General features: G+C 49.6%; 1 protein-coding gene across 2 annotated transcripts in view; it reads right to left on the reverse strand.

Annotated features, from left to right (window-relative positions):
* unc79 (unc-79 homolog, NALCN channel complex subunit) overlaps positions 1-14623 on the reverse strand; it is a 63816-nt gene that overhangs the window by 40079 nt on the left and 9114 nt on the right. For both annotated transcript variants that reach the window (XM_089119995.1, XM_089119994.1), the window contains exons 4-10: positions 4746-4916; positions 4566-4661; positions 4420-4475; positions 4212-4341; positions 2649-2713; positions 1736-1824; positions 1211-1251 (exon numbers count right to left, since the gene is read on the reverse strand). In XM_089119995.1, coding sequence (XP_088976121.1) covers positions 1211-1251; positions 1736-1824; positions 2649-2713; positions 4212-4341; positions 4420-4475; positions 4566-4661; positions 4746-4916 — 648 coding nt within the window. The remainder of the gene's footprint in view (positions 1-1210; positions 1252-1735; positions 1825-2648; positions 2714-4211; positions 4342-4419; positions 4476-4565; positions 4662-4745; positions 4917-14623) is intronic.

The raw sequence follows: 14623 nt of genomic DNA on the forward strand, positions 1-14623 counted from the left end.
TATTTATTATTACCATTTGTTACCTATATTTATATTGTTTAAAGATTTAAAATTGACAAATTGTGTGCAGTTTCATTTTCTTAAGTACCGTTTCAAGAACCGTTTAAGCACCAAAACTGTTTAAAAAATACAGAGTAGGTAGTATTATGGGATAAAACCCAACCAATACCCAACCCTAGTCGTGGCACACCTGTGTCCGGCGGTGCCCGCCTCTTGGATGGGGGATCCTCATCTCCTCTCAGGCCTGTGAGTTCTCGGCCATTCTTACGGGCTGAGCTTGCAAACTGCTTCCCTTTTTGGATGCCGTGGGGTTGCTACAGGTCTATCGGGCCAAGGCACTCATGGACATGCACAAGGGTAGCCTAGACCGTGCGCTCTTGAGTGAGCTCCCCACTGCAACAGACTGGGTCATCTGGGGCACAAGCGTTGTGGCTTGAGCGATCAGTCTGGTGGTCCAGGCGTACCATTGTTGGCTCAGCCTGGTTGATATGGCAAATGTGGACAAGGTTTGGTTCCTAGACTCCCCAATTTCCCAGGTTGGGATCTTCGAAGACACAGTGGAGAACTGCGCCGAAGCGCAGACGGAGGCCATCCGGCAGATCCCGACCCGGCGGCCCACTGCTGCCTCCACCCCGCCGCTGGTAGGAGTTCCTCCACCTGCTTGTCGCAGAGGGTGTCCTCCTGCCGCCGCTTCTGCTGGGCCTCCACAGGTCCTCCACCCACGCCTCAGTGTGGAGCCAGCCGCAGGCACACCGCCCAGCCCGTCTCAGGCGCTGCCCCACCACGGGTACATCTGTGGAGCCTCTGGTCCCCCTGACCCGGTTTGTGGAAGCCTGGAGAGTGCTTCCCAACCAGTCCAGCTGGTGCCTTCGTACCATCAGACTCGGTGTTCGTTACACTTCGGTGTTGAGCGAACATGCCCCTATCATGTGCATAGAGATCACAGTCCTACTGGCGAAGAATGCGATAGAGACGGTTCCTCTTGCTGATTTGAAGTTGAACGTGAGTGACTGAAAGGGAACATCTCGGGTACGTGTGTAACCCTTGATCCTTGAAGGAGCGAACGGAGACGTAGTCGATACAGATCTCACACCCCAATGTGCATTGGCTGTTTAAAAAGTAAATGTACTTTTAAAAGTATGACTACGTCTCCCTTCCCTCCTTCAGGGAACGAGGGTTACATACGTAACCAAGACGCTCTGATACTGACCTTGCGGCAGAAGCACGTCCACGAGCCACTCGGCGTGATCGCTGTGAAAGAACAACAGAACTTCAGGAACCTTAACACACACATTCTCACATTTACTTCCTTCTCTGAAGTTCTGACGCTGACCATCTAATAAGAGCTGGAAAACTGCTTCTCTTTCCAAGGCTGATAAAAATTACATACAGAATCAAATATTGCCTGAGTTTTGTTGAGTTTAACATAAGGGCTCAAAAGGGCTTCCTTCCCTGTTGCAAGGATTGAATCCAAGCTGCAAAATCGTCTTGTTCTCCAGTTTGCACCAGTGCCGTCACAGCGTCTGCAGTGAATGTACCGTCAGACGGGTCCTTCGTAAAGTTGACTGTCTGGTCAACTGCTGCTATTGTGTATTATACTTGAAGTTAACCATCCTAACCTACGGAATTAACAGTGATTGAGATCCCCAGTCCTCTCTCTCTGTAACTGTGCTATCAAATAACCCTTTTCTAAAGGATCTTGCCCCCCGTGACCCCTCAAGATGAGCCGGCTCACCCAGCGATCCTCTGGCTGCACTCCTCGCAGATGTATAACGGCGGGGGCTTGTCTCCCAGAGCCACCGAGAGCGTCGGGTCGATGCACATCTAGAAGACACGAACACACTGTCACACACACCAGAGCCAAACACACAGACCACAGACAAACCAGAGCCAAACACACACACCAGAGCCAAACACACAGACCACAGACACACCACAGCCAGACACCTATCGCCTCGGCTCGCCTTAGCTCGGTCAGAACCTCGCCGGAGGTGATACACAAAAAGTACCGAAAGCAGGAACCGGTATAACTTTCACACAGTGGAAAACCAAACAAAGCCGAGTCGAGTCGAGCTGGTACTGTGTCGTGGAAAAGCGCCATTAGTGCATCTTCTGTTTTGGGGGGCAGTTTCACTGCGGTGTAAATGAAGCATTGCTGAGGGAAGTGACCATACGTAGTAACACAGCAGTACAGTAATTATCATCACTGCAGGTTTGTGATGATCATAATAATTCTTCTAGCTCTGTTACAGCGTGTGACTGCTGATTTGTAATATCTTGTGGAGAGTGTCTCTGTGAAGGATGATGTTCACGTTCATGATGTTCACAGCTCTCGGTAATCGAGTTCCAGCTCGTCTCCTCCGGCTCTCGACTGCACTGAGCAAAGGCTTACTGGGAAAATCTATCAATCGTTTCCTGCGTGTATTTGTGTCCTGATTCTGGGGATGTGCATGCTTTTATTCTGAGGTTCTTGATTCTAGCTCATGTGTCTTTATTCATTTTAAGCCCTTGTGTTTTCCCAGGCTAAGTCTCAATCAGTCTTAGCCACTCATTCACACAATCCTTCCCTAAAAAACCCACAATCCCACAAAACCCTCAATATATTAGACTATTACAGTAACACAAACAGAGGTGAAGAGCTACAGTACCTTCACAGCCGGCTTGTTAATCGAGTTCTGGCACTCCATGTGCTGGCAGTGGATGGGGTTCCAGGCTGTGGCAGGACGCACAAAAAAACACGTGTAGATATCAGGAGGAGGAGGTCAGTCACTGGGACGTCCAGTTGGTGAACAAGACATCCTTCAGAATGTGAATCTTTGAACCAGTTCTCCACGTCAGATTGAATCAGATGAGAGCGTCTCTATTCAACACCGTGACTCTCGAACACATCCCACAATCTAACGAGTAATGCTAGTCATGATAATGCTGAGCTAGCGACTCTTCTTTGGAACAAACCATTCTGATTCCTAAACCGAACTCTCTCGAACGGTTCTCGGGTCAACAGTGCACTGACCCGAGAACTGTCTCCATGTCTCAGAGAAGAGACGAGTGAGCTGGATCTGCAGTTTCAGAGATGTACGTTCCTAATCTATTGGCCGAATGGTAAAACTTAATCAAGACCTAATCAATATTTGTTATTCACATTTCCTCAATGAAACACTGATGACAATAAAATCATTTTAATTAAATAATAATTATTAATTAAAACCCCAGAATAATTGTGCATTAGAGATGCACCGATGTATAATCGGTATCGGCCAATAAAAGCTATTATTTTCACTATTGGCTATCGCTAAGAAAATCTGTCGTCTTTAATAAGGGTGTTAATTAAGTTGAATTAAGTTAATGTGACAAACGGCTACATAAAAGCATGCTTTATTTGACCCTATGAACCAGCCGTAGGTCAAGTGAGATCTGCAGTAATTCTTTATACTAAACAATATATGTAGCGCGCCTCTGATCCAGTAATCGCAAGAGCTTTGTGCTCTGTTACTACAAAAGAGTCATCTCTCAAATTCTGTCCATTTTATCAGGAAATTCAAACAATAAATGACATTTTGACACTCTGAAATGTGAGGTGAGATCGCTGTAGCGCAGAGGGCACGTGTTAATACAAATTAGATGTCTAGAAAATGTCTAGAGAATGTCTAGAAAAACATACATGAATACCAGTTGAAATGTATAGTACAACTAACCGAAATCTGTATCATGTCTCATGTATTATCTCAATCAGTGTTCCAACTGTGGAAAGATGACAATGAAACAGCTTGCGAACAATTATCAGTTATCGTGGCCTTTTCCTCAGGAAAGTCACCCGTTGGTTAGCTATAAAAAACACTAAAGAGCTTATTTACTGTTAATTATATATGAATGTTTGAAGAAAAATGCCATAAAGACAAGTGCTTATGAAAACTACCTTATATGTGCAACTGAGTTACAAACATTCAAGCTTTTATTTGGGTGTAATTATTACATCTATTATTTATAATATTACATATAATACCTCTGTTGTTAATTGCTACTGCTATTACAGTGCACCATAAGAGAGGGTTCCCGGTAGAGTTTGCAGCATTATTTGGGTCTCGGCAGATATTCAGAATAACGGCTGAGAAATGTCATATCGGTGCATGTCTATTCTCAACACAGACGTTCCTGCGTAAGGCTTTGTGTGTGTGTTTGAGCGTGTAAACCCTCATGCGGAGAGGTCTCACCTGTGTACTGCAGACCTCTGTACTCACTGATGGCACCCGGAGGCTTGAGGTTGGGCCAGTAGTGGAAGAGCATCTGAACCGCCGGGGGTTTGACTTGGGACGGGCCGTACGATATGACGTACAGAAGATCCTTTAAAAACACATCTCGGAGTCAGTGGGAAGTGCTTTTGGAGAAATCTCCAAAAAGACATGAAGAACCGATCCATACCTTCCACACTTCCTGCTTGTATTTCATGAGACACTCCAGAAGCTGACAGTGGTAGACTGAAGACAAGGAACAGTCACAACATTTAGTGTCCAGAAACGCTGCACTGGGATAGAGACGTGCCCTGAGGCTGATGGGTGCGGATGTACCTGGGTTCGAGGTGTACTGCATGGCGATCATCAGCATGGACGAGGCGGACAGATTGACATACGCTGGGACGCCGGCCTCTCTTCGGGTCGAACCCACTGCAACACAGAACACATGTCCTCACGTCACAGTGCACGAGCGTCCCATGATGTTGCAGAAGCCTCTCTGGCGCGTATACTCACGGATGGCCATGGGCAGGAAGGATGTGCTCAGGTACTCTATGATGTCTTTGTGCAGGAACGGAGGGAAGGTGGCTAAAGTGGAGATCATGGTGTAGGGTAACGTGCTGAGAATATCATCACTAAGGAAAGGCAGAAGGCATGTTGTGGTGTAAAATATGGCCTGCCCCAGATCTGAAACACAAGCAGATGAGCGAATGAGCAGCCCGTTCTCCACAGCCCAAACCGAGACTCGTGCAGCTTCACAAGCGCTCGTCTCCGGACAGACCGAGACATTACGGCTTCTAAATGCATCTAAAGTCTATATAATGAAACACTAGCGGTGCAAACACATCTTCAGCTGTCCTACTGTACGAGTCGTTCTCCAGTCTGAGCGCTCTGACTGACAGAACACTGAACTGTAATTGTAAAATTAAAGCATTCGATGGCAGACTTTGAGTTTAGATATGACTCCAGTAACTAGAGATGAAGTTTTTATTGGCAATGTCAGTAGACAGAACGACGGATTTCTGCTGATAATCTCACAGTGGTCAAACCATGACTGATTCATCAGCCAGGGGTGTGTGTGTCCCGTACAGCTGTAATTCGCTTAACTACCGTAGTACGATACAGTTAATCAACTAGCGACTGTTTCCTGAAACCATGTTATCACAAATGGGTCGTTCAAGCATGTTGGTTGATGATGTCACGCATGTGTTGGAGTAATAACTGCTGTTAATGAATCTGTCTGAGATGGAATTAATGCGAGATGCTTTGCTATAAATTACAGACATCTGAGCACTATTTCTTATTCTCCTCAGTTATTTCGCTGTATTTCCAGATTCAATCATTGGCTCGTTCTTACGCACTAGAGCTCGTTCACACACGCACACTCTTCAAAAACTACGCTATAAAACCTTTGACAAACTCAAAGATGTAAATTACTTTTGTAAGTATTCTAAAAAAAAGATCCAGATTGCACTGAATGCACAAACTCTGGTTCTAACCACAGCTCGAGATCTGTCGCTCACACACACTCCTCCGCGATGCCGTCGCTCACACACACTCCTCCGCGATGCCGTCACACTCTCCTCTGCGATACCGTCGCTCACACGCACTCCTCCGCGATGCCGTCGCTCACACACACTCCTCTGCGATACCGTCGCTCACACACACTCCTCCGCGATGCCGTCGCTCACACACACTCCTCCGCGATGCCGTCGCTCACACACACTCCTCCGCGATGCCGTCGCTCCCTCCGCGATGCCGTCACACTCTCCTCCGCGATACCGTCGCTCACACACACTCCTCCGCGATACCGTCACTCACACACACTCCTCCGCGATGCCGTCGCTCACACACACTCCTCCGCGATGCCGTCGGTCACACACACTCCTCCGCGATGCCGTCGCTCACACACACTCCTCTGCGATACCGTCGCTCACACACACTCCTCCGCGATGCCGTCGCTCACACACACTCCTCCGCGATGCCGTCGCTCACACAGACTCCTCTGCGATACCGTCGCTCACACACACTCCTCTGCGATACCGTCGCTCACACACACTCCTCCGCGATGCCGTCGCTCACACACACTCCTCCGCGATGCCGTCGCTCACACAGACTCCTCTGCGATACCGTCGCTCACACACACTCCTCCGCGATGCCGTCGCTCACACACACTCCTCTGCGATACCGTCGCTCACACACACTCCTCCGCGATGCCGTCGCTCACACACACTCCTCTGCGATACCGTCGCTCACACACACTCCTCCGCGATGCCGTCGCTCACACACACTCCTCCGCGATGCCGTCGCTCACACACACTCCTCCGCGATGCCGTCGCTCCCTCCGCGATGCCGTCACACTCTCCTCCGCGATACCGTCGCTCACACACACTCCTCCGCGATACCGTCGCTCACACACACTCCTCCGCGATGCCGTCGCTCACACACACTCCTCCGCGATGCCGTCGCTCACACAGACTCCTCTGCGATACCGTCGCTCACACACACTCCTCTGCGATACCGTCGCTCACACACACTCCTCCGCGATGCCGTCGCTCACACACACTCCTCTGCGATACCGTCGCTCACACACACTCCTCCGCGATGCCGTCGCTCACACAGACTCCTCTGCGATACCGTCGCTCACACACACTCCTCTGCGATACCGTCGCTCACACACACTCCTCCGCGATGCCGTCGCTCACACACACTCCTCTGCGATACCGTCGCTCACACACACTCCTCCGCGATGCCGTCGCTCACACACACTCCTCTGCGATACCGTCGCTCACACACACTCCTCCGCGATGCCGTCGCTCACACACACTCCTCCGCGATGCCGTCACACTCTCCTCTGCGATACCGTCGCTCACACGCACTCCTCCGCGATGCCGTCGCTCACACACACTCCTCTGCGATACCGTCGCTCACACACACTCCTCCGCGATGCCGTCGCTCACACACACTCCTCCGCGATGCCGTCGCTCACACACACTCCTCCGCGATGCCGTCGCTCACACACACTCCTCCGCGATGCCGTCGCTCACACAGACTCCTCTGCGATACCGTCGCTCACACACACTCCTCTGCGATACCGTCGCTCACACACACTCCTCTGCGATGCCGTCGCTCACACACACTCCTCCGCGATGCCGTCGCTCACACACACTCCTCTGCGATACCGTCGCTCACACACACTCCTCCGCGATGCCGTCGCTCACACACACTCCTCCGCGATGCCGTCGCTCACACACACTCCTCCGCGATGCCGTCGCTCCCTCCGCGATGCCGTCACACTCTCCTCCGCGATACCGTCGCTCACACACACTCCTCTGCGATACCGTCGCTCACACACACTCCTCCGCGATGCCGTCGCTCACACAGACTCCTCTGCGATACCGTCGCTCACACACACTCCTCTGCGATACCGTCGCTCACACACACTCCTCCGCGATGCCGTCGCTCACACACACTCCTCTGCGATACCGTCGCTCACACACACTCCTCCGCGATGCCGTCGCTCACACACACTCCTCTGCGATACCGTCGCTCACACACACTCCTCCGCGATGCCGTCGCTCACACACACTCCTCCGCGATGCCGTCGCTCACACACACTCCTCTGCGATACCGTCGCTCACACACACTCCTCCGCGATGCCGTCGCTCACACACTCTCCTCTGCGATACCGTCGCTCACACACACTCCTCCGCGATGCCGTCGCTCACACACACTCCTCTGCGATACCGTCGCTCACACACACTCCTCCGCGATGCCGTCGCTCACACACACTCCTCCGCGATGCCGTCGCTCACACACACTCCTCTGCGATACCGTCGCTCACACACACTCCTCTGCGATACCGTCGCTCACACACACTCCTCTGCGATACCGTCGCTCACACGCACTCCTCCGCGATGCCGTCGCTCACACACACTCCTCTGCGATACCGTCGCTCACACACACTCCTCTGCGATACCGTCGCTCACACACACTCCTCCGCAATGCCGTCGCTCACACACACTCCTCTGCGATACCGTCGCTCACACACACTCCTCTGCGATGCTGTTTGCAAATGTTTGTTGGAACGATGGTTTCAGGAAACATCGACTCGTTGAACTGCTGATAACAACGGAACTTGCGACCATAGTTGGCTAACGATGCTTTAGGGAAAAATCCCTGAGTGATGTCTTCTTTTTTAAATTATTTAATTTCCGGAGAAACAAACCGAGCGAGGAACTTAAAGGGATAGTTCACCGAAAAATCTTCATTCTGCCATTATTTACTCACTCTCAACGTAGTTCCAAACCTGCAGGACTTTCTTTCTTCTAAGGAACATTAAAGAAGATATTTTGAAGGATGTTGGTAATCAAACATGACAAACCATGACTGTGAGTCAATGACAGAATAATGATTTTTGGATGAAAAGGGTTTCCCCGTCATCATTTAAAAACATTTTTTAAAGCGCCAACATTTTTTTAGAATTTTCACAAAACTTTGATGGCCCCTACAATATTTTGTTGAATGAATAACAAACAACAATAAGCTGAGAAAATTGTGTTTTTGTCAAAACCTTTAAAATTCTACAAACAATACCCCATAATGACAATGTGAAAGAAGTTTGTTTGAAATCTTTGCAAATTTATATATATATATAAAAAAAAAATAAATCACAAGTACGTAAGTATTCACAGCCTTTGTTCAATACTTTGTTGAAGCACCTTTGGCACCAATTACAGCCTCAAGTCTTTTTGAGTGTGATGCTACAAGCTTGGCACATCTATTTTTGGGCAGTTTCTCTTTCTTCTTTGCAGAAACTCTCAAGCTCCATCAGGTTGGATGTGGAGCGTCGGTGCACAGCAATTTTCAGATCTCTCCAGAGATGTTCAATCGGGTTCGAGTCTGGGCTCTAGTTGGGCAACTCAAGGACATTCACAGAGCTGTCCCGGAGTCTCCTGTGTTATCTTGGCTGTGTGCTGAGGGTCGTTGCCCCAGTCTGAGGTCCAGAGGATGTTTTCATCAAGGACATTCATCTTTCCCTCGATCCTGATGAGGCTCCCAGTTCCTGCTGCTGAAAAACATCTCCACAGCTGATGCTGCCTCCAACATGCTTTACTGTAGGGATGGTATTGACCAGGTGATGAGCGGGGCTGAGTTTTCTCCTGACATGACACTTGCCATTCAGATCAAAGAGTTCAGTTGTTGTTTCTCATAGTCTGAGTCCTTCAGGTGCCTTTAATAAACTCCGGGCGAGCTGTCATGTGCATTTTACTGAGGAGTGGCTTCCGTCTGGCCACTCTACCATACAGGCCTGATTGGTGGAGAGCTGCAGAGATGGTCGTTCTTCTGGAAGGTTCTCAGGCCTGATTGGTGGAGAGCTGCAGAGATGGTCGTTCTTCTGGAAGGTTCTCAGGCCTGATTGGTTGAGAGCTGCAGAGATGGTCGTTCTTCTGGAAGGTTCTCAGGCCTGATTGGTGGAGAGCTGCAGAGATGGTCGTTCTTCTAAAAGGTTCTCAGGCCTGATTGGTGGAGAACTGCAGAGATGGTCGTTCTTCTGGAAGGTTCTCAGGCCTGATTGGTGGAGAGCTGCAGAGATGGTCGTTCTTCTGGAAGGTTCTCAGGCCTGATTGGTGGAGAGCTGCAGAGATGGTCATTCTTCTGGAAGGTTCTCAGGCCTGATTGGTGGAGAGCTGCAGAGATGGTCGTTCTTCTGGAAGGTTCTCAGGCCTGATTGGTGGAGAGCTGCAGAGATGGTCGTTCTTCTGGAAGGTTCTCAGGCCTGATTGGTGGAGAGCTGCAGAGATGGTCGTTCTTCTGGAAGGTTCTCAGGCCTGATTTGTGGAGAGCTGCAGAGATGGGTGTTCTTCTGGAAGGTACTCAGGCCTGATTGGTGGAGTGATGCAGAGATGGTTGTTCTTCTGGAAGGTTCTCAGGCCTGATTGGTGGAGAGCTGCAGAGATGGTCGTTCTTCTGGAAGGTTCTCAGGCCTGATTGGTGGAGAGCTGCAGAGATGGGTGTTCTTCTGGAAGGTTCTCAGGCCTGATTGGTGGAGTGATGCAGAGATGGTTGTTCTTCTGGAAGGTTCTCAGGCCTGATTGGTGGAGAGCTGCAGAGATGGTCGTTCTTCTGGAAGGTTCTCAGGCCTGATTGGTGGAGAGCTGCAGAGATGGGTGTTCTTCTGGAAGGTTCTCAGGCCTGATTGGTGGAGTGATGCAGAGATGGTTGTTCTTCTGGAAGGTTCTCAGGCCTGATTGGTGGAGTGATGCAGAGATGGTTGTTCTTCTGGAAGGTACTCAGGCCTGATTGGTGGAGAGCTGCAGAGATGGTCGTTCTTCTGGAAGGTTCTCAGGCCTGATTGGTGGAGAGCTGCAGAGATGGTCGTTCTTCTGGAAGGTTCTCAGGCCTGATTGGTGGAGAGCTGCAGAGATGGTCGTTCTTCTGGAAGGTTCTCAGGCCTGATTGGTGGAGAACTGCAGAGATGGTCGTTCTTCTGGAAGGTTCTCAGGCCTGATTGGTGGAGAGCTGCAGAGATGGTCGTTCTTCTGGAAGGTTCTCAGGCCTGATTGGTGGAGAGCTGCAGAGATGGTCATTCTTCTGGAAGGTTCTCAGGCCTGATTGGTGGAGAGCTGCAGAGATGGTCGTTCTTCTGGAAGGTTCTCAGGCCTGATTGGTGGAGAGCTGCAGAGATGGTCGTTCTTCTGGAAGGTTCTCAGGCCTGATTTGTGGAGAGCTGCAGAGATGGGTGTTCTTCTGGAAGGTACTCAGGCCTGATTGGTGGAGTGATGCAGAGATGGTTGTTCTTCTGGAAGGTTCTCAGGCCTGATTGGTGGAGAGCTGCAGAGATGGTCGTTCTTCTGGAAGGTTCTCAGGCCTGATTGGTGGAGAGCTGCAGAGATGGGTGTTCTTCTGGAAGGTTCTCAGGCCTGATTGGTGGAGTGATGCAGAGATGGTTGTTCTTCTGGAAGGTTCTCAGGCCTGATTGGTGGAGAGCTGCAGAGATGGTCGTTCTTCTGGAAGGTTCTCAGGCCTGATTGGTGGAGAGCTGCAGAGATGGGTGTTCTTCTGGAAGGTTCTCAGGCCTGATTGGTGGAGTGATGCAGAGATGGTTGTTCTTCTGGAAGGTTCTCAGGCCTGATTGGTGGAGTGATGCAGAGATGGTTGTTCTTCTGGAAGGTTCTCAGGCCTGATTGGTGGAGAGCTGCAGAGATGGTTGTTCTTTTGGAAGGTTCTCGGGCCTGATTGGTGGAGTGATGCAGAGATGTTTGTTCTTCTGGAAGGTACTCAGGCCTGATTGGTGGAAAGCTGCAGAGATGTTTGTTCTCCTGGAAGGTTCTCAGGCCTGATTGGTGGAAAGCTGCAGAGATGGTTGTTCTTCTGAAAGGTACTCAGGCCTGATTGGTGGAAAGCTGCAGAGATGTTTGTTCTTCTGGAAGGTTCTCAGGCCTGATTGGTGGAAAGCTGCAGAGATGGTTGTTCTTCTGAAAGGTACTCAGGCCTGATTGGTGGAAAGCTGCAGAGATGTTTGTTCTTCTGGAAGGTTCTCAGGCATGATTGGTGGAGAGCTGCAGAGATGGTTGTTCTTTTGGAAGGTTCTCAGGCCTGATTGGTGGAAAGCTGCAGAGATGGTTGTTCTTCTGAAAGGTACTCAGGCCTGATTGGTGGAAAGCTGCAGAGATGTTTGTTCTTCTGGAAGGTTCTCAGGCCTGATTGGTGGAGAACTGCAGAGATGGTCGTTCTTCTGGAAGGTACTCAGGCCTGATTGGTGGAGAGCTGCAGAGATGGTTGTTCTTTTGGAAGGTTCTCAGGCCTGATTGGTGGAAAGCTGCAGAGATGGTTGTTCTTCTGAAAGGTACTCAGGCCTGATTGGTGGAAAGCTGCAGAGATGTTTGTTCTTCTGGAAGGTTCTCAGGCCTGATTGGTGGAGAACTGCAGAGATGGTCGTTCTTCTGGAAGGTTCTCAGGCCTGATCGGTAGAGAGCTGAAGAGATGGTTGTTCTTCTAGAAGGTTCTCAGACCTGATCGGTAGAGAGCTGCAAAGATGGTTGTTCTTCTAGAATGTTCTCAGGCCTGATTGGTTGAGTGCTGCAAGATGTTTGTTCTTCTGGAGCTCTGCCAGAGTGACCATCGGGTTCTCTGTCTCCTCCCTGACTGAGGCCCTTCTCTCCCCGATTGCTTAGCTCTAGGAAGAGTCCTGGTGGTTCCACACTTCTTCCGTTTACGGATGATGGCAGCCACTGTGCTCATTGGGATCTTCATGTTTCTGTACCCTTCCCCAGATCTGTTCCTCAATACAATCCTGTCTCTGAGGCCTACAGACAATTCCTTGGACTTCATGGCTTGGTTTGTGCTTTGACATACACTGTTAACTGTGGGACCTTATATAGGCTATGTTTACACGGGAATGATCTGAAGAGAAAACGCAAAAGTGGCATTGCGTTATTACTTTTCATTCTGCGTTTAGACGAGCGTTATGGGTGGGAAATCTGCGTGCATATGAAGATGCAAAAGTGTGTGAAATTCAATGTAGTATGCACTCCAGACGGCTAGGTGGCAATGTGAAGCACCAGTGATTTGTTATTTTTTTTTTATAAATTAGCAACGATTTTCAAACTTCATTTTGGAATAAGGTTGTAACATAAAATGTGGAAAAAGTGAAGCACTGTGAATACTTTCAGGATACACTGTACATCATCAAGGCGGTCTCATTTAACCACTAGATTAAAAATAGGGCGGTGGTGATGGCACAGTGGATAAGACACATGCCTTTGGTGTGAGAGACCCAGGTTCGAATCCACTGTGAGACACCAAAGTGTCCCTGAGCAAGACACAGCTCTTTTATGGCCCTGTCCCAAATGCCACCCAAAACACTCACAGTCGTCCTATGAGTCTGCACTTCCGGACATAATGCCGCTTTGACTGTCGGGAAGAAGTCTGCTGCGGAGATCACATCAGTGCATGCTAGGCAAAAGTGCAAATCGAGGGCGCATATCGACCGCAATGGAACATGCAGATGAATTGTGGAATTTGGGACAGGGCCTTTATCTCTGGTTTCTTCTTCTTCTTGGCCTTACACTCTTTCAAAAGATGCATAACAGCGACCCCTACCAAACAGCAGTAAGACATGGATTGACGAGAAATTCAGTAAATAGCGAGGAAAGAGTTAGCAGGTACCGGTTCTTAGAGCGTTAAGCGTATTTGTTTGACTCGAAAGCACCGCCCATCTAGTTAACTTATTAACGTAATCTTATTAACGCATGTTAAACTGGGTCTTGCTCTCAGAGACAAGGCCAGGAGCACCTGAGGATTAAACTGGATCTGACTCTCTGAGACAAGGCCAGGAGAACCTGAGGATTAAACTGGATCTTGCTCTGAGAGACGAGGCCAAAAAAACCTGAGGATTAACTGGATCTCGCTCTAAGAGACAAGGCCAAAAGAACCTGAGGATTAAACTGGATCTGACTCTCTGAGACAAGGCCAGGAGCACCTGAGGATTAAACTGGATCTTGCTCTGAGAGACAAGGCCAGGAGCACCTGAGGATTAACTGGATCTCGCTCTCAAAGACGAGGCCAAGAGAACCTGAGGATTAACTGGATCTCGCTCTCAGAGACGAGACCAAGAGAACCTGAGGATTAACTGGATCTCGCTCTCAGAGACGAGACCAAGAGAACCTGAGGATTAACTGGATCTCGCTCTCAGAGACGAGACCAAGAGAACCTGAGGATTAAACTGGATCTCGCTCTCAGAGACGAGACCAAGAGAACCTGAGGATTAACTGGATCTCGCTCTCAGAGACGAGACCAAGAGAACCTGAGGATTAAACTGGATCTCGCTCTCAGAGACGAGACCAAGAGAACCTGAGGATTAACTGGATCTCGCTCTCAGAGACGAGACCAAGAGAACCTGAGGATTAACTGGATCTCGCTCTCAGAGACGAGACCAAGAGAACCTGAGGATTAAACTGGATCTCGCTCTCAGAGACGAGACCAAGAGAACCTGAGGATTAACTGGATCTCGCTCTCAGAGACGAGACCAAGAGAACCTGAGGATTAAACTGGATCTCGCTCTCAGAGACGAGACCAAGAGAACCTGAGGATTAACTGGATCTCGCTCTCAGAGACGAGACCAAGAGAACCTGAGTATTAACTGGATCTCGCTCTCAGAGACGAGGCCAGGAGAACCTAAAGATTAACTGGATCTTTCTCTCAGAGACGAGGCCAGGAGCACCTGAGGATTAACTGGATCTCGCTTTCAGAGACAAGGCCAAGAGAACCTGAGGATTAAACTGGATCTCGCTCTCAAAGACGAGGCCAGGAGCAACTGAGAATTAAACTGGATCTTGCTCTGAGAGATGAGGCTAGGAGAACCCAAAGATTAAACTGGATCTCGCTCTAAG

Source organism: Pimephales promelas, chromosome 15, assembly GCF_988280905.1.
Source record: "Pimephales promelas chromosome 15, fPimPro1.hap1.1, whole genome shotgun sequence".
NCBI classification, from domain to species: domain Eukaryota; kingdom Metazoa; phylum Chordata; class Actinopteri; order Cypriniformes; family Leuciscidae; genus Pimephales; species Pimephales promelas.